Here is a 25,180-nt window from a genome sequence, read left to right on the forward strand (position 1 = left end):
TTCTAGTGTGAGTTGTACAATGAACGGAAGAGCCTTGAGAAAAGGTGATGAGCAGAGAGAGCAGGTCCATTGTACCCTGAAGGTTGCTGCAGAGGTGGATAGAGTGGTCAAGAAGGCATATGGTATGCTTGCCTTCATCAGATGGGGTATTGAGTATAAGAGCAGGAAGGTCATGTTAAAAGACATTGGTTCAGCCATATTTGGAATACTGTGTACTATTCTGGTTGCCACATTACCAAAAGGATGTGGACACTTTGGAGAGGGTGCAGAGAAGGTTTCCGAGGATTTTGCCTGGTATGGAAGGTGCTAGCAATGAAGAGAGGTTGAGTAGGTTAGGTTTGTTTTCATTAGAAAAAAGGAGATTGAGGGGGGACCTAATTGAGGTTTAAAAAATCATGAAGGGTATAGACAGGGTGGATAGAGACTAGCTTTTTCCCAGGGTGAAGGATTCAATAATGAGAGGTCATACTTTCAAGGTGAGAGGTGTAAAGTTTAAGGGGGATATACATGGTAAGTACTTTACACAGAGGGTGGCGGTTGTCTGGAACGCATTGCCAGCAGAGGTGGTAGAGGCAGGCATGGTAGATTCATTTAAGATGCATCTGGACAGACACGAGTAGGTGGGGAGCAGAAGGATACAAATGCTCAGGAATTGGGTGACAGGTTTAGACAGTTGATTTGGATCGGCTCGGACTTGGAGGGCCAAAGGGCCTGTTCCTGGGCTGTAAATTTTCTTTGTTCTTTGTTCTAAATTTATTATTAATTGGGTAAATGACTGCATAAATGGTAGGGGCTTGAATATAACAAAACAAAAATAAATTCTTCCTTCAAAAGGAGAAAGAATGAGAGTGATTCTAATCTATATTTATACATCTTTTAAGAGTTGCAAAGTAGCATTAGTTTTAAGGTCCTTCAGATTTCTGGAGCAATAGTTAATGGGTGATTAGAATTAACAGTCTATGCCTGACAATTCTAAAGGTTTGTGCTTAAAAATGTAAATTATTCAACAATTTGAATTGGGTAATTATGAAATGATAGATTTTAGTCGGAAGTGCGTGGAGAGGACACTAAACTAAATCATACAATTTTAGCTAATGCCCAGGAACAGAGTGTTACTTTTATAAGCATACAGTTCTTTGGCAGAAAATGTTGAGAAGACACTGTTTATTTTAAAAGAAACATAAAGTGCAAAATACACAAGGAAGTTATGCTAGTTCTAAATCAAAGAGTGGTTAGCTTCATCTGCACTGTATCTAATTCTCGGCATCACACCAGGAAGTGTGACAAGGCCTTTTCAGGTGGAACAGAAAGGTTTGCTGGAATCGTATCTGGTAAGAGAGACTTAAATTATCAGGTGAGACAGAAGATGTGGTTGTCCTTAGAGATGAGAATGAAGCATAAATTACGAAGGATTTTAGAAATAATGAGGAGGAAGTGTTCCCAGTGACAGAAGGTTTGAAACCACAGAACATAATTTTAGGATATTGGCATAACAGTAAGAGGTATTTTAAATTCTTTTGATCTAAAATCCATAGGCGGAAAGGGTGGTGGAAGCAAATTCAGTAATAATTTCCAAAAAGGAATTGGTAAATGTTTGAAGGAAAAACAAAAATATAGACTAGAACTGCAATTGTGTTAAGGGCTTAGCTGGAGAGGAATTTATTAATTATGTACAAGAAAATTTTGTGATTCAGTATGTGGATGTGCCTACTAGAGAAGGTGCAAAACTTGACCTACTCTTGGGAAATAAGGCAGGGCTGGTGACTGAGGTGTCAGTGTAGGAACATTTTGGGGCCAGTGATCATAAGTCTATTAGATTTAAAGTTGTGAATGGAAAAGGATAGACTTGATCTAAAAGTTGAAGTTATAAATTGGAGGAAGGTCAATTTTGTTGGTATTAGGCAAGAACTTACAGAAATTCTTTGGTAAAGGGACAGCTAGAAAATAGGAAGCCTTCAAAAATGAGATAACGAGAATTCAGAGGCAGTATGATCCTCTTAAGGTGAAGGGCAAGCTGATAGGTGTAGAGATTGCTGGATGACTGGAGAAATTGACACTTTGGTCAAGAATAAGAAGGAAGCTTATGTCACATATAGACAGCAGAGATCGAGTGATTCCCTAGAAGAATATAAAGGCAGTCGGACTATACTTAAGAAGGAAATCAGGAGGGCTAAAAGGGGACATCAGATAGCTTTGGCAAATAGGGTTAAGGAGAAATCAAAGGGATTAGATGAGATTAGATTAGATTAGATTACTTACAGTGTGGAAACAGGCCCTTCGGCCCAACAAGTCCACACCGACCCGCCGAAGGATTCTACAAATACATTAAGGATGAAAGGGTAACTAGGGAGAGAATACGGCCCCTTGAAGATCAACAAGGCCATCTATATGAGGAGATGGGGAAGATACTAAACAAATATTTTACATCAGGGTTTACAGTGGAGCAGGATATGGAAGATAGAGAATGTGGGGAATTAAATAGTGACATTTTGAAAAATGTCCATATCAGAGAGGAGGTGGTGCTGGATATCTTAAAATACATGGAGGTGAATAAGTTCCTGGGACCTGATCAGGTGCACCCTATAACTCTGTGGGAAGCTAGGGAAGTGATTGCTTGACCCTTTGTTGAGATATTTGTTTCATCGATATTCACAGGTGAGGTGCCGGAAGACTAGAGGTTAGCTAATGTAGTGCCACTATTAGACAAGGAAACCTGACATCAGTGGTGGGCAAGTTGCTGGAGGAGTCATGAGGGACAGGATTTACATGTATCTGAAGAAGCAAGGGCTGATTAGGGGTAGTCAACATAACTTTGTGCATGGGAAATCATGTGTCACTAACTTGATTATTTTGACGAAGTAATGAAGAGGATTGATGAAGGCAGACTGGTGGATGTGATCTGTAAGGACTTCAATAAGGCATTCAACAAGGTTCCTCACAATAGACTGGTTAACAAGGTTAGATCACATGGAATACAGAGAGAATTAGCCATTTGGATACAGAACTGGCTCGAAGGTAGAAGATAGAAAGTGGTGCTGGAGGATGTCTTTCAGACAGGAGGCCTGTGACCAGTGGTGTGCCACAAGGATTGGTGCTGGATCAGCTGCTGTTTGTCATTTATATAAATGATTTGGATGTGAACATAGGTGGTATAGTTAGTAAGCTTGCAGATGACACCAAAATTGGAGATATAGTGGACAGCAAAGAAGGTTACCTTAGATTACAATGGAATCTTGATCAGATGGGCCAATGGGCTGAAGAGTAGCAGATAGAGTTTGCTTTAGATAAATGTGAGGTGCTGAATTTTGGAAAGGCAAATCAGGGCAGAACTTATATACTTTAATGGTAAGATCCTGGGGAGTGTCGCTGAACAAAGAGACCTTGAAGTGCAAAGTCATAGTTCCTTGAAAGTGGAGTCACAGGTGGTTAGGACAGTGGAGGTGATGGTTGGTATGCTTTCCTTTATTGGTCAGTGCATTAAGTATAAGAATTGGGAAGTCATGTTGCGGCTGTACTGGACACTCGTTAGGCTACTTTTGGAATAGTGTGTGCAATTCTGGTGTCCCTGTTATAGGCAGGATGTTGTGAAACGTGAAAGGGTTCAGAAAAGATTTAGAAGGGTGTTGGCAGGGTTAGAAGGTTTGAGTTAAAGGAAAAGGCTGAATAGGCTGCAGTTATTTTCCCTGGAATGTCAGAGGCTGAGAGCTGACCTTATAAAGGTTTATAAGATCACAAGGGGCATAGATAGGGTGAATAACCAAGTCTTTTCCTTGGGGTGGAGGAGTCCAGAACTAGAGTGCACAAGTTTAGGTGAGAGGGGCAAGATTTAAGAGAGACCTAAGGGGCAAAATTGTCAGGTGTGTGTGTGTGGAATACACTGCCAGAGGATGTGGTGGAGGCTGGTATAATAACAACATTTAAAAGGCATCTGGTTGGGAACGTGAATAAGAAAGGTTTAGAAGGATATGGGCCAAATGCTGGTAAATGGGACTAGATTAGTTTAGGATATCTGGTTGACATGGACAGGTTGGACTGAAGTGTCTGTTTCTGTGCTAAACGTCTCTATGACTCTATATACTAAGTTCTGGAAAAGAGCAAGGAACTGGGGCGAATTGTGCCTACTCAGTGGATAGATCCAATGTACCGGAACACCTCTTTCTGTGTGATATCATTTCAATGATTTGTAAGATGGTATTTTGAACCACTATATGTATTTGATCAAAAGGAGAAGGCTATATACTAAAGGGTGATTGGCTGCCTTTGTGCTACAAACAAATGGCAGGTGAGGTTTTATAGTTTTATAGGTTTTGTCCTTCATGAAGTGATTTGTACTTGCATTTTTAAAAGGCTGGAATTCATAATAAAGCTCTCCAAATTGATCCTGAGCAGATATATGTTCTATTTTATTTTACATTAAAACATAACTTCAGATAGCAAAAACTATACATTTTGTACCATCAATGAATTGAATTGTCTCTCATAGAAACATCAAAAAGAAAGAAGTTATTTACAGGTAGATAGTGTCTTTCAGGGCAACAGGTGTATTTCATAACAAAATAAATACTTTTCAAGTGTAGTGACTGATATAATGTATTTAAATGCCACAGAGATGAGTGCAGAGATGCTTCAAAAACAACAAAGGGATGGATGTCCAGATATTTAGTTTTTAGAGATGTTGTTGTTTGAATGATAGCAATAGGATAAGTCAATTTGACTCTTAGAGTAGTGCCATGGGGTCTATATATTTGTTTGATAGCTGACAAGTTATTAACTTAACATCTCATCTTGAAGACTGTATGTTTAGTGTATAAATACCTCAGGACTGCATTGAAGTGGTAACCCAGACCAATTGCTTTGATCCATGACATTCTGATTGAGGTGAGCGCATGGAGTCGAGGCTGACACTGTAAAAGATATTTTGCTATTCTAGTGAAGGTTCTCTCTCTTGGTTGAACATGCTTTAATAGCTGGTGTCTAAGATTTCATGTTTTGACTAAAATTATGTTAACATAGAAATTACTGACTTGTCAGTGCTATGATCCCAAGGCTTTAGAGATTGATAATGGTATTGGTCATCACAGGTTTATTTCACTCCTGTATTCACAATTGCTTACAGGAGAAAGATATGAAGTCTGCTTGCAACAATAGCATGAAGATCTTTCCCATGATGAATCATGTTGGATTCCTGAAGGTGTGCTATAGTACTATGTCAGCTGGATTTATAAGCATGCTTTGTACTACACCCCTATTTCTTGGATAGATAAAGTTAGTTCCAGTTCCTTGAGGATACAGTAGTATATGAATTCTTAGCTAACATTAGACAATGAACTAATTCAGGGGTTACTAATAGTGGCCTACAAACTACCACCACAGATAACTGGATAAGGCAAATAATTTAAGTTTCACCTCATTAGCCGGAGTTGTTTTTTTTTGAGGCCATTCTTGATGTTTTTAATAGGATAATTTAAAAATTACCTATCTTAGGTTCCTGAAATGGAGTTGTTAAAACTTGAGAAAGGGACACATTACTTCACCAAACCATCTAAATAATTGCATGGGAATCTAATTCCACACATTTTCAAAGCAGTTGCAAGAAGCTTCTCAATTTGTAGAACAACAAGCAATGAAAATATAAAGTAAATGTTTTTATTTTCAGTAATTGAGCCATTCAACATTATTATTCAGAAGGACATAATACATAGGCTGATTTTGTTTGTTTGTTTGCCAGAGACATGTAAAACTAATCCCATTGTTCTGTTCCTCTTGTCCTCAGATCTTCTATTTTTTTCTGTTTCAAATATTTATTCCATTTTTCCATTGAATATATAATGCTCTCTGCCTCACCTATTCTCTAGTAAAACATTCTATTTTTCAACAACTTTTTGCATAAGTACATTTCTCCAAACCACACTCCTCCTCATCTTAATGATATTATGTAAATTGATTCAGCAATTAGAAATAATCTTACCATCTTCAATCGATCAAAATAAAAGGAAAGTTTTGCATTTATTAATTTTTTGCCTTGGTCAACATCAGGACATCTAAAGTGCTTTACAGCCATGAAAAAAATGTGTTCTTTTTTTGAAATGTGGGAAATGCAGCATACCATTTGCTTAGAAATGTAATAACCAGGTAATGTCTTATCATTTTAAAACCTTTCTTTAACCTCTCCTTCTTCACCTGAATTGCTTCCAAAGAAATTGTCAGAATCACGTGTCAAAACAGCACACTTGATTGGCACCCTATTGACATCCTTCCTCTCCAACACTGACACCATCTCTCATCAGCTGAGGTTGCCCTTTCTTCTTAACTCTGCCCCTCTCCTGAGGCATGGTGATCCTTGTGTTAAACTCTCCAGCAGATACCTAATGAGAGAGCAGACTATGATCTTCTTGGACTTTCACCTGCCCCATTTGCAGGAAGCACAGAAGCAACCTGTCAAGACTCCTTTGATAGCACCTTCCAAATCTGTGACCTTGACCGCTTATTTTCAGGAAATCCTTCAACTCCCCATCAAATATAAACTTGGACTTCCATCTATTATGGAAGAAATCAAAGCTGTCGTTAAACACATGATGAATGGAGGAGCTTCAGAATTGGATTGGATTCTAGCAGAGACTTTCAAACTTGGAGGAGCAGAGCTCACCCATCATCTCCATCAACCGCAAATCTGGGAGAATGGCAGGGATTTCTTCTATCTCAGGGTTGCTGCCATCTTCACCATCTTCAAGAAATTATACAAAGGTTTTCTGCGAAAATGACAGGAAACTTCCTCCTGTCAATCGTCGGGAAGATCATTGCCCAAAACCTCACTGGACACCTTCTTCTCCCAGTTGCTGAAGAAATCCTTCTGGACAGCCAGTATGACTTCCAACAATCTGTGGAACTGTTGGCATGATTTTCTCTGCTTGACAACTCCAACATCAATGCCAGGAACAGCACAACACATTCTACATGGCCTTCATTGATCTGAGGAGAAAGTGAAGACTGCAGGTACTGGAGATCAGTGTTGAGAATGTGGTGCTGGTAAAGCACAGCAGATCAGGCAGCATCCAAGGAGCAGGAGAATCGATGTTTCAGGCGTAAGCCCTTCCTCAGGAATGAGGCCATTGATCTGACCAAGGTTTTCGACTCAGTCAATCAAGAAGTGCAATGGAAGACCATATCAAAGGCCAGCTGTCCAGAAAAATCAATCCACATTCTCCATTTCCTCTATGACAAGGTGTCAGTGGTGGTCCTTACTGACTGTTATAACTCCAAGTCCTCCATTCTCTGCAACATCCTGGTAAATCTCTTTTGAACCCTCTCCAACTCAATAATATTCTTCCTATAACAGGATGATCGTAACTGGACACAGTACTTCAGAAGAGGCTTCACCAATGTCCTGCACAACCTCAACACTTCTCATCTTCTATACTCAAAGGACTGAGCAATGAAGGCAAGCGTGCTAAACTCCTTTTGTAACCACCCTGTCTCTATATGATGTAAATGTCAAAGAATTATATACCTGAACTCCTAGGTCCCTCTGTTCTACAGCACTAATCAAGGCCCTCCTATTAATTGTATAAGTCCTGCCCGTGGTTGTTATGCTGAAATGCAATACATCGCTTTTATCCAAATTGAACTCCATCTGCCATTTTCAGCCATTGACTCATTTGATCAATGTAATCTTAGTAGACCACCTTCACCATCAGCTATGCCACCAATTTTGGTGTCATTCATAGATTTACAAACGATACCTTCGATATTCTCATCCCAATCATTTATACAAATGAAAATCAATAGAGGCTCCAGAACCAATCCCTGCAGAACACCGCTGGTGACAGGCCTCTAGTCTGCAAAGCAGCCTTCTACCACCACCCTGTCTCCTGCAGTTAAACCAATTATCTATCCAATTGGCAAGTTCACCCTGAATCCCATGTGACCAAACTTTACTAATTAGTTTCAAAGTGTGGCACTGGAAAAGCACAGCAGGATAGGCAGCATCAGAGGAGCGGGAGAATCTATGTTTTGGGCAAAAACCCTTCCTTGGATGCTGCCTGACCTGCTGTGCTTTTCCAGTGTCACCCCCACCTTTTGACTCTGATCTCCAGCATTTGCAGTCCTCACTTTCTCTCATTTACTAATTACTCTACCATGCAAATCTTGTCAAAGGCTTTACTAAAGTTTAAGTAAATAATATCTACTGCTCTGCCCTCATCAATCTTTTTGTAACTTCCTCAAAAGACACAATCAAGTTTGAGACATGATTTGCTTCACACAAAACCATGCTTACTATCCCTAATCAATTTTTGCCGATCTAAATGTTTATAAATCCTATCTTTAAGAATCACTTCGGTGAGGCCACTATTGGAATATTGCATGCAATTCAGGTCTCCTTCCTATCAGAAAGATGTTGTGAAACTTGAAAGGGTTCAGAAAAGATTTACAAGGATGTTGCCAGGATTGAAGGATTTGGGCTTTAGGGAGAGGTTGAATAGGCTAGAGCTGTTCTCCCTGGAGTGTCGGAGGCTGAGGGGTGACCTTATAGAGGTTTATAAAATCATGAGGAGGGGCATGGATAGGATAAATAAACAAAGTCTTTTTCCTGGGGTCGGGGCAGTTTAGGGTGAGAGGGGAAAGCTATAAAAGAGACCTCTGGCAACTTTTTCACACACAGGTTGGTGCGTGTATTGAATGAACTACCAGAGAAAGTAGTGGGGGCTAGTACAATTGCAACTTTAAAATACATCTGGATGGTATATGAATAGGAAGGGTTAGGAGGGATATGGGCCTGGTACTGGCAAGTGGGACTAGATTGGGTTGGGATATCTGGTCGACATGGACGAGTTGGACCAAAGAGTCTGCTTCCGTGCTATACATCTCAATGACTTTATAACTTACCCACAACCGAAGTCAGACTCTCAGGTCTATTGATCCCCAATTTCTCCTTACAACTCTTAAACAAAGGCACAACATTTACCAACCTCCAGTCATCAGGCACCTAACCTGTAGTTATAGATGATATAAATATTTCTGCAAGGAGCCCTGCAATTTCCTCCCTTACTTTCCATAGCATTCTGGGATACATTAGATCAGATCACAGAGATTTAACCACCTTTATATTTTCTAAGACCTCAGAACTTTCTCTTCTATAAGGTGCACTATTTTTAAAACATCAACATTCATTTTCTCTAGCATTCATTTCTTTCTCCATGTTGTCACAGATCTGCTAATGTTCTTAAGGATACTATGTCCTTGGTTTTTTTCAGAGGGATTGTAAACCAGCTCCTGGCTCAGGGGTGGCTAATTTGGTACAGTGATGAAAAAGGATTTTGAGAGGCCTTTTGTTTGTATGTAAACAGATGAGACTTCAGGCCAAAGAGTTGTTTTAGAAGTGACGTTTATAATGAAAGGGGAGCGGTCAGCTCTGAAAACTGAAGCTAAGCATGAGGCAGTGCAGCAGTGGGCTGTGTGGAAACAGGCTGCTAGACACTCTCTCCTTCTGCCCTTCTAACTTCAACCTGTAGGCCTTTGTTTCATTTTTACTGTGTTTAAGGGGTTTGCTTATTGGGACTGTGGTGTATATTCGGAACAGCATTTGGATAGACTGAGTTCTGTAGGGATTCTTTATTCTGTTCTTTGTGTTTCATTGTGTAATATTGTGAAAAAATGTTTGTTTGCTTTAAAACCTGGTAGTCAACCTAGCTAACTTACTTATCGAAAGTAATTGCAAAGTTATGGTCTTACGCTCTCGCTGTCTCTCTCAAACTAATCCTTCTGCCTCCCCTTGGTCCATATTCCTTCATTCCTTCAATATTCATATGCTTATCTAAAAGTCCCTTAAATTTATCATATCTGCTCCCATCACCACTCCTGGCAACACGTTGTACACTCCTAGCACACTCTGTTTTCAACCTTCTCTAATGCAAGCAATATTCATTTGCCCTGTCTTTGTTTTCTGACCATTCTCTGCCTCATGAGATGTAACGGGTTTAGTCGAAATGCGCAAAGAAAACATGTTCTGATTAACCATAGACCCTGGAACCAGATATAGGACTTTGGGCAAAAGTGGGTGGGGGGAATTATTAGTGAGAACGTTTTTACACAGCTAATGGTTTTGACCTGAAGCTTGCTGTCTATGTGGATGGTGGAAGCCAGGACAATGATTTTGAAATGAATTGATTAGGCACTTGGAGAAATTAATTTGCAGGGTGACAGGATGACGTGGGGAGAGTGGGACTGAATAGCTTGCTGTACAGAGATCTGTCAAAGACCTGATGGACTGAATGGCCCTCTTCTGTGCCATTATGATTCTGACTGATACTTCAAAATCTGAACAATAAATGTGCATTAATCAGTTGTGTTTTTTGATCTATTCAGTTACTTCTTAAAATAACATCTCAATTTGCCATTAACAAATTCATGCTTGTGGTCCTTGATTAACTCCTATCTTTTTCAAGACACCATGATTTTATCATAAACTATGAATATGATGAGTTTAGCCACAATTGATGTTGGGTAAAATAATCTGTCATGACAAAGTTGTTACAACATCCATTCTTGCACCAAAATAAGAATTTTCAGAATTAAGGATTGAGCAATGTACTATGTTCTTTTCTTATTTCATCAGCTCAAGGTATTACATCATCAAGCTCTTGAGATTTTCAGCACCAGACCTCTATAGTTACATCTAATTGTTGTGTATCCTCTTCAAACAATGTATATACCAGGAAATAATTGGGACTCTACTAGCGTAGGCATGTAGAAAATTGAGGCTTCCAGATATAAGACAAATCATAGAATTGTAACCTTCAAGGTCGTCACAGCATTTTGGTTTTGTTATCGCATGCGTCTGGGATACATTTGTGACAGCTTTCCCAAGAATAAATAGTTACTAGCCTGGTTTTTAATGAGCTTAGTTCCAAACTTCACAAATTCATTGGGGAAAACCACCCTAGTAACATTTTAAGAACAATTGAAATGACTGTTTTTATTGTCTTTGCACAGAAGAGCCCCTATTTAGTGTTTGTACATAATGATATTTATCTTTAATTTTTACACAAAATCTTTATGTAATCCTTGAAGAATAATATTTATTTCAATGTTGGTGCCCATCTTGCAAATACTCTTGTGCATGAGATAATGTAATTGGGAAAGTTTTTTTTGTTTGTTTTTGTATTTGTGCTATCTTCTTGACCAAATAACTAGTTCTATACAGCTTTCTTTGAATATTCACTTGGCATTGCTGTAAACAGAATTTTTACTGTACAACCCATGAATCCATGATGTTGTAGTAGAAGTGTAATGTATTAAGAATAAAAAAAACCATTGGAGATGAGAACATGTTAAAGTATTGGATGAAATTGATAGAAAAGGTCAGTGTGTATTCTGAAATTGGGGAATAAAACAAATAGATCCTAGAGGAAAGAGGAAGATAAAACTACAAAATTATCATGAAATTTCTAGCAAAAGTAGAAGGTGGCTAAAATAGATTGGGAACTTTTCAATGTAATTGCAGTTTAATATAAGGGAGAACTGATTACTTCAGTTAAGAAGGATAAATTAAATAGTATGGCTATATTAACAACTGAACAATCTGTGCAATGAAATTTAAAAAAAAGAAATGAACTTCACATCTGCAAAGGAAAGCGGATCTGATGGGAAGATTACAGGATGCTGAATGAGCATCAGAACAGTGCTTGGAAGGAAATACAGGGAACTACAAATAAGCATTTTGGCAGATGATTAATCCCAGTCAGAAATTATTAGAGCACCACGATGGTAAGTGTACAAAGTGAACAGTTGACATCAGCAGTGAGAGGATCATCGCAGGAGTGGTTATTTGCAGTTCTTCAATCATATATGCTGCTTTATAAGAAAGAAAACTGCCCAAAAAATTGCACTAATCTTTGTTGAGAATGTGTGATCGTCCAAGTGGACTATTGCAGGCTGTACTGGATTTACAAAAGAAATCTTGAGTGAAGGTCTTCATGAAAGGGCGCTATTAATATTAAGAGTGAAAGTTCAATGCAAAAATTTCATATAGATAAAGAAGTCCTTGAAGACAAGAAATAAGTTGTGTGGTAGGGAATGTAAGTCAAAATTTTGAGGGAAAAGGGAAGTGAACCAAGTGGGATGTTATTTAATTCAATGCTGGGATGTTTGTAAATCATAACCTACATTAATCTTTTAGACCCAGAAATCTAAACCAAACTACTTGATTTTATAGCTGAAAATGTGTTGCTGGAAAAGCGCAGCAGGTCAGGCAGCATCCAAGGAACAGGAGAATCGACGTTTAGGGCATAAGCCCTTCTTCAGAAGAACGGCTTATGCCCAAAACGTCGATTCTCCTGTTCCTTGGATGCTGCCTGACCTGCTGCGCTTTTCCAGCAACACATTTTCAGCTCTGATCTCCAGCATCTGCAGATCTCACTTCCTACTTGATTTTATAGGCATTGAAGTACTGTAGTGGGAAGGTTGTTGAGATTGATAAAATAGTTTTTAAAAAAAACTGCAAAATTTAGCATAAAATCAGCAAATGAAAGTTAATGCTATAAACTGGGCATTGAGTTTTATTTTAATACAGTTAATCTTATTTTTAACTTTATATTTTGTTTTCCTTATAGATATTTGATGTTTCTTGGGACTTACACCAACCAAACAAAATTATTAGCTGTGGTGTAAAACACATCAAGGTATGTATGAAGAACTTAGAAATCAGAGTCTTTTCATTCTTTACTGCAACTCTCCCGCAGCCCCCTCCCTGAAATGAACACATGAACATTTTACAACAATAGTATTGTTTATTTAATTAATTTTGGTTGCTGAAGAAAGGTTTGCTGAGCAGGTGTGGTATGTTCTTCACTAAAATCTATGATCATTTAAAGTTCAGCCGTGCATGTTTTACATTTGAAGTTGTTCAAGGTTTAATTAAATTGTAAGGTCTGGTCTTAAAAACAAAATCAAATTAGTTATTAGAAATATATTAATGTATCCACTTTTATGAATATTTGAACTGAATTATAATCAAATTTGATATGAATTAAAACTGACGCTATTTTTTCTGTACTTCAATATATACGAGGTTTATAAAATATTGAATGAAGGTTATTACTGAAAAGGATTTAACATAACTTTGTCATCCTGCCTTGGGTAAAGTGAACAATGATAAAGTGCTAAACTACTAAAATGGTTATGGTATCATGAGACATAATATTAAGAAATAGGTGAAACATTATTTATTTTTACTCAAAAAGATTAGAGGACTGTAGATAGAATGGGAGAGGACAAAATAAGCATTCTGGCTGGTCTCAAACTTTAACACAGCACTTTCTTGTGTTGTATCTCAATGGGGAAAAAAAAATCAAAGAATTTAATTCCTTGAAGAGAAAAAAATGCTAAACAGATTATTTAAGTTTTTTAAAAACTTTTTAAAATTAAAAAATATTTACCAGCATTGGAAACAGCTGGTCTCCTATAAAAGCATTGTGATGGTGAAGAACATTCTGGGGTGACTGTAGAAAATTGAGGGCTGTGACCTCAAACCAACCTGAGATCTGTACATGCTACAGGAGACGTGCTTATGACTTTGAAGCAAATAACTTTTTCCAGCTCTCAACAGTCATCTCCAGCTACTCCTGTTAAATATCTGACAGATGTATTTTGACTCTGGAAATTCCACATAAGTCCCAGACTGGTCCAACGTCCTGAATCAGCTGAAATTTATGGAGCCAGGTTTTAAAACGGAAACACTCCCTTATGTAGCCACTATCTTCTAAACAGAAATAAATTTACTTAAACATAGCTTTAAAGAAAAGTTTTAAGACATCAACAAATTTGACCATGTTAAATTTGGACCCCATTGATTTGTCTGTACTGGGTTTAAAATTGTTATTAACATTGCTATGCGATTTCACATACTGGAAAATTATATCCTGCAAAAAAGTCAAATGAAAAATAGATGAAAAGGTTGAAAAGCAAGTATAATTTGGGGAATTTACATCTCAAAAGGTGTGTTGCATTCAGGATCCATCTCTGCCTCTTCTGAAGTCCCCACCATCACAGAAGCCAGACTTTAGCAAATCGATTTGCCCCGTATATATAAAGAAATGTAGCTGAGCTCATTGCATCCGGCAAAAGCTCGTGGCCACAAGCACACACTGGTCTCTAAAACCATTTAGCCAATCATCTCAGCCTCAGCACTTTGCAGAAATTCCTTGTGCAAGCCTAAGGAATTTTCAGCTACTTCACAATCATCTTTGTGATTCACTCAATAAATAGCTGAAAGTACAGAATAGTCAAAGACTATGGTCCCTGATATCCTGTCTGTAGTAATTGATTTCCATTACCAGCAACAACCCTAGCCAAGCTGTCTCAGTACAGCAGCAATATTAGGCCCAGTACTCAAAGTAAGAGAAAAATAATGCAGCCAATTAATGCCCCATTAGTCTACACTCAAAGATTGACAAAGTGATGAAGGATTTGTTGATAGCGCTATCAAGTGGCACTTATCAGGATCCTTCTCAGTGGTACAGGTAGACAACCCTTTATCTGAAATCCCGAAATCCGAAAAGCTCCAAAATCTGAAGGTTTCTTCGTGAATTTTTTAATCTCATTAACAAGGTTGTTTGGTGTGCAAACAGTTAACCCAACTCCACACCCACTTGATGCGTGTATCTCAGATGTGACGTGGGTGGGCGTGGCCCAACACTGGCTGGCCTCAATTTTGTCTCAGGGCCTGTAGTACCCAGTGACTTATTCCGAAATTCAAAATATTCCAAATTCTGAAAACCAGTTGGTCCTGAGCATTTCAGATAAAGGATTGTGTACCTGTACCTGGCCTCAGACCTCAGTAAATGTAAGCTGAAGTGAGTATGTCTGTTCTTGACATCAAGACTATAGTGATTGTAACACTGTCAGCCAGCTGGGCTCATAGGATATGAGTTCACTCATTGGGGCTGTTAATCCCATTCAATCAGGATGCCCTGGCTGACAGGTAACAAAAGGAATGTCAGGGGTTCTGACACTGAGTACTGACTCTAACATAGTTGTGCCAGTGTAAGTAAAGGATGATTTGGTGACAGGATACCTACCTCTGTGGAGTTATTTCAAAGAGCACAGTTGATGGAGCATGGCAGCATGAAATCCTCACAAATTGAAGCCAATGGAAATCAGGGGAAACTCTCCACTCATTGGAATCATGCCAAGCATAAATAAAGATAGTGATTGGTGTTGAAGGCCAATTGTCTCAGCCTTACAAGATAGCTGCAGGTGTTACATAGGGTTCTGCTTCCCAAATGGTGTACCATGGCACTACAGTGTGCTGCAGAAATATATTGGGTTTGTCGTAGAATTTTTTGCAATTGTTCAATTATTTTTATTTGGAAATGTAAATTACCTATTTTGAAAGATTGGATTTTGATTTATTTTCTCTTTATACTGTATTACAGTACTTTCTGGCTATCCTCATCAGTAGGTACAATTATGCCTGCCAGATGTACTCATTTACATAACAGCACTGGTTTCTGGATGATCTAGTGCCGAGCTGTAAGTGTGGAAATGGTAACAATCATGAAACTGCTTACTATGTCAATACAATATTATCATCAACCAATCAAATGTGATAATTTTTGGTGTTTTCATGTGGATTTGCAATTTTGGTTCCCATAACCAGAAATTCAAATATTGAAGCAAGCTTCTAGCTTGAACCTAGGTGAAAGGTTACTCTTACTTGTGGAGCAACATTTGAGCTTCCTTCAAGATAACTCCAACAATTATTTCATGTCATCTGCATCAGAGCAGTTTGTTTTGATTTGAAAGCGATTTGAAGCATCTTTAGAAGAATCAGCTATGAGCTTTACTTGAAAGGAAGAGGTTGGATTCCCGGTTCTAAGGAGTGATTGCACCCTGAAGTTCAATTTTGTCCACGGGTGAAAAATGAATATCCCTTGATCTCCAATCAAGCATTGAAATCTTGAAAGTGTGCCGCAATCTGAAAAGGTTTGGGAAGCATCAATGACCTACTCTGCACCAGGTCAAAAGTGAAGATGTTCATTTCTTATAGCATAGTGTTCAGTGCCATTCACAGTTTCTTAAGCACTAAAGCAGTATGTGAAGCACTGAAGCAGAATGTAACTAAACCTGGACAATTGGGTTTTTAAAAACTTTTTTTCACAGGAAGTAGACACCACAAGGAAGACCAGCATTTGTTGCCCCAATTGCTCTGGCAAAGATGTTGGGGATCTGCCTCTTGGACCGTTGCAGTTCATTTGATGCATGTTGTTGGAGAGGGAGTTCCACCGTAATAACACTGAATGAAAAGTGACATACGTCTAAGTCAGGATGATGTGTGACTTGGAGGAAACTTTGCAAATGGTGGTGTTCTCATGAATCTGCTGCAGTTGGTAGCATTCCCATGCTTCTGTATCCCTTGTCTTTCTTGGTGATAGTGGTCACTGGTTTAGAAAATGCTATAGGAGAAATCATTGTCAGTTGCTGTGATGCATAATGGAAATAGTGCATTCTGCTGCCACTGTGATTCATTGGTGGTGAATGTGAATGTTTAGATTGGAGGATGGAGTGTCGATCAAACTGGCTGCTTTGTCTTGATGATATTTGAGCCACTTGAAGCAATGGAATAGTCAGTGGGATAAATGGCACATGGTCACTGCTGTCTGCAGGCAGTAAAGACCAGAAGAGACAGAGTAGCACAAGAATGTCAGGTGCATTAAGATCAATAAATTCATTTTCTCCTAATGTTATTTTAATAGAAAATATTCATGGAATGTTAACATTGATATCAAGAACTGTATTTGTTGCCCATTCCTAATTCAATTTGGAGAATGTGGCAATGAACTGCTGCCTTATCCATAAGACCATAAAATGTAGGAGCAGAAATAAGGTCATTCATCCCATCAAGTCTTCTCTGCTATTCAATCATGGCTGATTAAATTGCTCAACACCATTCATTCTTTCTCCCCATAGCCCTTGATCTCCTTGACATTCAAGAACTTATCTATCTCTGTCTTAATTATACTCAGTGTCCTGGCCTGCACAGCCTTCTGTGGTAATGAATTTTGTAGATTCACCACACTCTGGCTGAAGACATTTCTCCTTATCTTTGTCTAAGGCTGTGCCCTCGCATCCTAGTTTCTTCAACCAATGGAAACATCTTCCCAACATCTAATCTCTCAAGGCTATTCAGTATTTTGTAAGTTTCAATTAGATACTCCCCTCATCCTTCTAACTCCATTGAGTATAGACCCAAAGTCCTCAAACGTTCCTCATATGTTAAGCCTTTCATTCCTGGGATCATTCTCATGAATCTCCTCTGGACCAGTGTTAGGTCCAGTACATCCTTCCAGAGGTATGAGGCCCAAAATTCTCTCAGCACTCTAAGCCAAAGCTTTACAAAGCCTCAGAAATGCTTCCCTGATTTTATATTCTAATTCTCTCAACTTAAGTGCCAATATAGTATTTGTCTTCCTAACTACTGCAAGATTACCTTAAGAGAATCCTGGACTAGAATTCCCAAATCTCTTTGCACTTCAGATTTCTGAATTGTCTCCCCATTTAGAAAATACTCCATGCCTCTATTCTTCCTACCGAAGTGCATGACCTCACACTTTCCCACATTGTATTCCATCTGCTACTCCTTTGCCCACTCTCCTAATCTGTCTAAATCCTTTTGCAGCCACCCCACCTCCACAATACAACCTGCCCCTCCACCTATCTTTGTATCATCTGAAAACTTAGCCAGAATGCCCTCAGTCCCTTCATCTAGAACATGATCGTATAAAGTGAAAAATTGTGGTCCCAACATTGACTCTTGTGGAACACCACTAATCAGCACCTGCCATCCTGAGGAAGACCCTTTTATCCCCAATAGCTGCTTTCTACCAAACAGCCAATCTTCTATTTATGTTAGTACCTGGCTTTTAACATGATGGGCCCTTATCTTACTCAGCAGTCTCCTGTGCGGCACCTTTTCAAAGGTCTTCTAGAAGTCCAGGTAAATAACATCCATTGGGTTTCCTTGGTCTAACCTGTTATCTCCTCACAGAATTCTAGCAGTTTTGTCAGGCATGACCTCCCCTTGATGAAACCATACTGACTTCACCCTATTTTACTATGCACTTCCGAGTATTCAGAAATCTCATCCTTCACAATGGACTCCAAAATCTTATGAATGACAAAGGTCAGGCTTAATCGGCCTGTATATTTTTGCCTTACTCCCTCCTTAAACAGGAACATTAATTAGTGATTTTTCCAGTCCTCTGGGACTCTCCCTGACTCCAGTGATTCCTGAAAGATCATCACTAATGCCTCCAATATCTCTTCAGCTATCTCCTTCAGAACTCTAGGGTGTAGCCCATCTGGTCCAGGTGATTCATCCACCTTTAGCCCTTACAGGTTTTTTTTGCACCTTCTCCTTGGTGATGGCTATCATGCTCACCTTGCCCCCTGACTCTCTCTTGAACTTTTGGGACATTACTTGTGTCTTCTACTATGAAGACTGATGCAAAGTACTTATTCAGTCCTCAGACATTTCTTTGTTCCCACGACTACTATGCCAGCATCATTTTCCAGCGATCCATGTCCACTTTTGTGTCTCTTTTGCCTTTATATATCTAAAGAAAATCTTGCAATCTTATTTTATATTACTGACTAGCTTACCGTCCTATTTAATCTTCTCCCTCCTTATTTCTTTTTTTCGTTGTCCTCTGTTGGTCTTTGTGGGTTTCCCACTGCTCTTTGCTGCATTCTATGCTTTCTCTTTTGCTTTTATGCCATCCCTGAGTTGCCTTGTCAGCCATGGTTGTCTCATCCTCCCTTTAGTAGCTTCTTTTTTCGAGGGATGACTTTTTGCTGACTACCAAATTACTCTCAGAAACTTGAGACAATTCTAAGATTTAAGGTATACATGCATTTGGAAAGACCGGGTTTGATTAGGAGCAGTCAGCATGGCTTTGTGCATGTGAGATCATGCCTCACAACCTTGTTAGAGTTCTTTGATGAAGTGACCAGGAAGGTTGATGAGGGCAGGGTGATAGACATATTCCATGTGGATTTCACGAAGGCCTTTGATAATGTTCCACATGGTAGGCTGCTCTGGAAGGTTAGATCACATGGAATCCAGGTGGAGCTGGTGAATTGGATATACAATTGGTTTGATTGTGGGGAGCAGAGGGTACTAGTGGAACAATACTTGTTGGACTGGAGGCCTGAGACTAGTGGAGTGCCTCAGTAGTCAGTGCTGGGCCAAATACTGTTTGTTATCTATATCGATATTTAGGAAGAGAATGTACAAGGCATGATTAGTAAGTTTGCAGATGACCCTAAAATAGGTAGTATCATGGACAGTGAGGAAGGTTATCAGAAACTGCAGCAGAACCTTGTTCAGTTGGGGAAATGGGCCGAGAAATGACAAATGGAGTTTAATATAGATAATTATGAGGTGTTGCATTTTGAAAAGTCACATTAAGGTAAGAGTTTTATGGTGAATGGTAGGGCCTTAAGGAATGTACTGTAATTTAGGGATCTTGGAGTTCAGGTGCACAATCCTCTGAAAATGGAGTCATAAGTAGACAGGGCAGTGAAGAAGGCTTTTGGCACACTGGACTGCATCAGTTAGGGCATTGAGTATTGAAGTTGGGAAGTTATGTTGCAGTTGTACAGGATGATGGTGAAGCTGCACTTGGAGTATTGTGTTCAGTTTCGGTCACCTTAATATAGGAAGGATGTTATTAAACTGGAAAGAGTGCAAAAGAAATATACAAGGATGTTCCCAGAGCTCAATGTTCTAACTTACAGAGAGAGGTTAGACAAGCTAGGACTTTTTTCTTCAAAGCATAGGAGACTAAGGGGAGATGTTACAGAAATGTATAAGATTATGAGAGGTATGGATAGGGTGAATGCACTCAGTCTTTTTCTCAGGGTTGGGGAATTGTGAACTAGAGCATCAGATTAAGGTTAGAGGGGCAAAAATAAAAGGAAATCTGAGGGGCAATCTTTTAAACATATGGAATGACCTGCCAACAGAAGTGGTTGAGGTGAGTACATTAATAATGTTTAAAAGGCATTTGGACAAATACTTGGATAGGATAGGTTCAAAAGGTTCTGGGCCAAATACAGGGAAATGAGGTTAGTGTGGATGGAATTATTTGGTCAACATCAACCAGTTTGGGCTGAAGGGTTTGTCTCCATACTGTAGGACTCTATGGCTATATGACTCTAATTCCCGCCATTGCTGTTCCACTGTCTTTCCTGCTTGGCTTCTCTCCCAGGCAATCTGGTCAGTCCTCCTTCATGCTTCTGTAATTGCCTTTATTCAACTGTAATAGTGTTACATCCGATTCTACCTTTTCCCTCTCCAATTGCAGTATAAATCCTATCATATTATGGTCACTACCTCCTAAGGTTTCCTTAACCTTATGCTATCTTACCAAGTCTGCCTCATTGCATAACACTAAATCCAGTATTGCCTGTTCCCTAGTGGGCTTCACCACAAGCTGCTCCAAAAAACCATTTTGTAGACATTCCACAAATTCCTTTTCTTGCAATCCACTGCCAAACTGATTTTTCCCAGTCCATCTGCTTATTGAAGTCCCCCATGAACACTGTAACCTTGCCTTTCTTACACACCTTTTCTATCTCTTAGTGCATCTTGTGCCCCAAAATCCTGACTACTGTTTGGAGACCTGTACATTATTCCCACTATGGATTTTTTGCTTTTGCGGTTTCTCAACTCAACCCACACAGATTCTACATCATCTGACCAAACATCGTTTCTTATTATTGACTTAATTTCAATTCTTACTAATAAGGCAATCCTATCCCCTCCACCCACCTGCCTATCTTTTCGATAGGATGTATATCCTTGGATATTTAGCTCCCAGTCCTGATGCCCTTGCAGCCATGTCTCCGTGATGCCCACCACATTATACCTACTAATTTTGACCTGCATCACCAGCTCATTTACCTTATTTCATATACTGCGTGTATTCAGATATAACCACTTCAATCCTATAATGACTCTCTCTCTTCTCATTGTCATTCATTTATCCAGTGTGCTTAAAAGTTGATTCCTCACCTTTTCCAAACACTGTCCTATTTTGTGTGCTGGAGACTTTAATAACCTTTCCTGAGTTCTCCTTTCCTTTCATTTCTTTTTTCATGTATTTTCATGCTGTTGAATCCACCCTGACAGATGTTAACCTGCTTCTTTGTTTCCCATTAGCCATTTATACTCCTTGGAGTTTTACTCTTCCCTTCCCCCATCCCCATTTTCTAGTCCATCTGATATAGGCACAGCCACAGAGCTGTTAGAGTTGCTAGGTTTTTGACCTGGTGATGAAGGAACAGCAATGTAGTTTGGATCGTTCATGGTTTGGAAGGGAACTTGGTGTTTCTGTGCATTCTTCCAGGTGGTAGAGGTTGAGTTTGGATGATGCTGATTGTTGCAGTGCATTTGAAGATGGTACACACTGCAGGCACTGAGTACTGGGGTGGAATGAATGTTTAAGGTGGTGGGTAGGATGTCAATCAAGTGGGTTGCTTTGTACTCGATAGTGTTGAGCTTCTTGAGTATTGGAGCTACATTCATCTAGAGCAAGTGGAGAATCATGGAGGAAAGGGAGTCACAGGGGAGGAGGCATAGGGGATATTTACTTAAAGGATAGGGTGGTGTCACTTAGTGGGCCCTACTTTCTGATGCCAGATCACTCGATCAGGCACTGATGGTCTTTGAACATAGGATTCCCCAGAAGCCTATAGCTACACATGCCAGAGTTTGTTTATCAAGAGGAAGTGAGGACTGCAGATGCTGGAGATCAGAGCTGAAAAATGTGTTGCTAGAAAAGCACAGCAGGTCAGGCAGCATCCAAGGAGCAGGAGAATCGACGTTTCGGGCATAAGTCCTCCTTCATGGCAGTGGATTGCAAGAAAAGGAATTTGTGGAATGTCTACAAAATGGTTTTTTGGAGCAGCTTGTGGTGAAGCCCGCTAGGGAACAGGCAATACTGGATTTAGTGTTATGCAATGAGGCAGACTTGGTAAGGTAGCTTAAGGTTAAGGAAACCTTAGGAGGTAGTGACCATAATATGATAGTATTTATACTGCAATTGGAGAGGGAAAAGGTAGAATCGGATGTAACACTATTACAGTTGAATAAAGGCAACTACAGAAGCATGAAGAAGGACTTATGCCCGAAATGTCGATTTTCCTGCTCCTTGGATGCTGCCTGACCTGCTGCGCTTTTTCAGCTTTGTTTATCAAGATCCTGCCAAACATTGGGAATGTTTAATCGGAGCCTGTTTAATCCTCTTGACAGTGGCTTAGTCAGCATGAAGGTGGAAAGGACAAGATTCTGCCCATTAACATAGTAGACATTTGACCTTGAAGCGTACTCTGCCATTCAATATGATCGTTCCAGATCATTGAGTTCAATACCCCTAATCCAGCCCTCCTCCCATATCCTCTGATCCCCTTAATCAAGGGCTTTATCTATGTCCTTGTTGAAAACAATGTTTTGTCTTCAACCACTTTCTGTGGTAGTGAATTCCACAGGAACACTACTATCTGGGTGAAGAAATTACCGACCCCACCCCCCTTAATCGGTTGTAAAGGGTTTATCTCTTTATTATTAAAGTATAATCTCTGGTTCTGAACACCATCACTGGGAACATCCTTCCTACATCTAACTTGTCTAGTCCTGGTAAAATTTGAAGTTTCTGAGACATCCTACCCTCCCATTCTTTTAATTTCCAATGAATACAATCTTAACCAAACTCAATCTCTCCTCATATCAGTCTTGCTATCCCACAAATCAGTCTGATAAGCCTTCACTGTAGTTCCTCAACAACAAGAACATTAGTGAGTGGCATGGTGGCACAGTGGTTAGCACTGTTGCCTCACAGCGCCAGAGACGTGGGTTCAATTCCCGCCTCAGGCAACAGTCTGTATGGAGTTTGCGCGTTCTCGCTGTGTCTATGTGGGTTTCCTCCGGGTGCTCCGGTTTCCTCCCACAGTCCAAACATGTGCAGGTCAGGTGAATTGGCCATGCTAAATTGTCCGTAGTGTTAGGTGAAGGGGTAAATGTAGGGGAATGGGTCTGGGTGGGTTGCTTTTCGGAGTGTCGGTGTGGACTTGTTGGGCCAGAAGGGCCTGTTTCCACGCTAAGTAATCTAATGTAATCTTTCCTCGGACGAGGGGAACAAACTGCACTCAATATTCCAAGTGTACCCTCACCAATGCCCTGTATAATTTCAGCAAGACATCCTTGTTCCTCTATTCAAATCCTCTTGATATGAAGGCCTACATACAATTTGTTTGCTTTGCTGCCCGCTATGTACTTGTTTGCTTACTTGCATTGATTGGTGCACAAGGACACCCAGGTCTTGTTAAACATTCCCCTCTCTCAATTTACAGCCATTCAAATAATAATCTACCTTCCTACTTTTGCTATCAAAGTGGTTAACCTCACATTTATGCACAAATTACTGTATCTGCCATTCATTTGCCCACTCACTCAGACTGTCCAAATCATACTGCAACATCTTGGTATCTTCTCACAATTCACCATTCCACCTCGTCATGATGAGATTTGGTTGCATCTGATTGTCAAACTATAGTCGTTCCTGCTATAACGCGGTAGTTCCATTTTTGTGCAATCCAGTGTTATAAAAAAATCTTGTAAAAGCAGCATCATTTAAACAAATGGGGTTATAACCAATACACGCTTCAAAAGTTTGCACTTTAGAAACAGTGTCCCCAATTTATCAATTGTGTTATAGCGAATTTGTGTTAATGATATGCGTATTATAGCAGAACAACTTGTAAATAGGGGATGTGGGGAAATGTGCCATTTCATTTATGAAGGAGAATTTATTTCATTCTTACAAGGAATACGGAAATTACTGCTAGGTCAGCATTTATTGTCTATCCCTAATTGTCCAGAGGGTATTTAAGAGTCAATCATGTTTCTGCAAAGTCACATTAAGGCAAACCAGATAAGGGTAATAGATTTCCTTTCTTTTTTTTAAAAGGACAGAACCAAATGGGTTATTTTATGGCAATTGTGCCAGATTTTTATTGAAATCAGATTTCACTACCTCTCTGGTAAGATTCGAATTCGCACCCTCGGAACATTATGGTTTTGGTTTACTAATCCAGTGTTGTTAACGCTACGCCACTGTCTCCTTCATTTAAGCATTTAGATTGGTTGTACGAACAGTCCCGGATGGCATTATTTCTTTATATAAAAATATTCCTTTATGTGACCTTTATGTATCACTATATTTTGCATTTCTCTGAATAAAAGATCTTCTTTAAGCATGATCTCATCAAGTAATTGCACATGATTTAAGATGAACTCAGTAGCAGAGTGACCACTTTGAGGTATGTTGCTACACTACATGCTTTTTCCTCAGCTATTATTTTTGTCTATTCATTTAGATGATGGTCTTTATAAAGAGAAATTATTTCTTAAAAGCAAAACCTGTGTTTTATTCATTGGCATGTGTGAAATAGCATGCTTAGTTCTAACAATTCACCTATTGTAATGTATAGCTTTCAGAGTATATGGGCCCAATCAGGATGTTTGCTCACCAGTAGTTAAGCTGGAAAATATTGCAAGCTTGCGCAAGTTAAAACAAATTTTTCTTTTACCATTACAATAAAACATAAAATTAAGGACAGCCTGTCCTGATGAAGGGCTTTTGCCCGAAACGTCGATTTTTGCCTGTCCTCGGATGCTACCTGAATTGCTGTGCTGTTCCAGCACCACTGATCCAGAATCTGGTTTCCAGCATCTGCAGTCATTGTTTTTACCCTGCAATTCCATGTTACAACTCTACTGACAACATCTAAAAATGATTTAAAAAGTAGACAAATAGAAGAAAAATACTTAGGGAATGTCTCTAAGCCCTTCTTTGGCTTCTTGACTAGTTTCAATCACCTTTCTGGCCCTGGCTAATGTTTAAATCATAACGACATGAAGGCAAGAAGTAAAAATAAAAATCAGGAAAGGCAATCCGTCCATTTTATCCTCTAGAAGATGGTACTGGAAATGGATTATGTGAGACGCAAGCCCCTTTGTTTCCCTCCATGCCCACTTTCCCCTGAAGTAGATTGATGAGAATCGCATTGGTGAGCACTTGACGTTTCCAGTTATCCAATAAGGAATCTGTGTTGATGGCAG

At 39.4% G+C, this 25,180-nt stretch overlaps 1 protein-coding gene across 9 annotated transcripts in view; it reads left to right on the forward strand.

Moving 5' to 3' along the window:
- eml5 (EMAP like 5) overlaps positions 1–25,180 on the forward strand; it is a 219,918-nt gene that overhangs the window by 32,800 nt on the left and 161,938 nt on the right. For 6 of the 9 annotated variants that reach the window (XR_006312734.1, XM_043697279.1, XM_043697280.1 and 3 more), the window contains exons 4-5: positions 5,117–5,191; positions 12,609–12,677. Coding sequence is in view for 8 of the 9 variants with exons in the window: in XM_043697279.1 (XP_043553214.1) it covers positions 5,117–5,191; positions 12,609–12,677 (144 nt within the window). In the remaining variant the exon portion in view is untranslated. The remainder of the gene's footprint in view (positions 1–5,116; positions 5,192–12,608; positions 12,678–25,180) is intronic. The other 3 variants (XM_043697282.1, XM_043697283.1, XM_043697284.1) reach the window with 1 other exon arrangement.

This window comes from Chiloscyllium plagiosum, chromosome 10 (assembly GCF_004010195.1).
Source record: "Chiloscyllium plagiosum isolate BGI_BamShark_2017 chromosome 10, ASM401019v2, whole genome shotgun sequence".
In the NCBI taxonomy this organism is placed as follows: Eukaryota; Metazoa; Chordata; class Chondrichthyes; order Orectolobiformes; family Hemiscylliidae; genus Chiloscyllium; species Chiloscyllium plagiosum.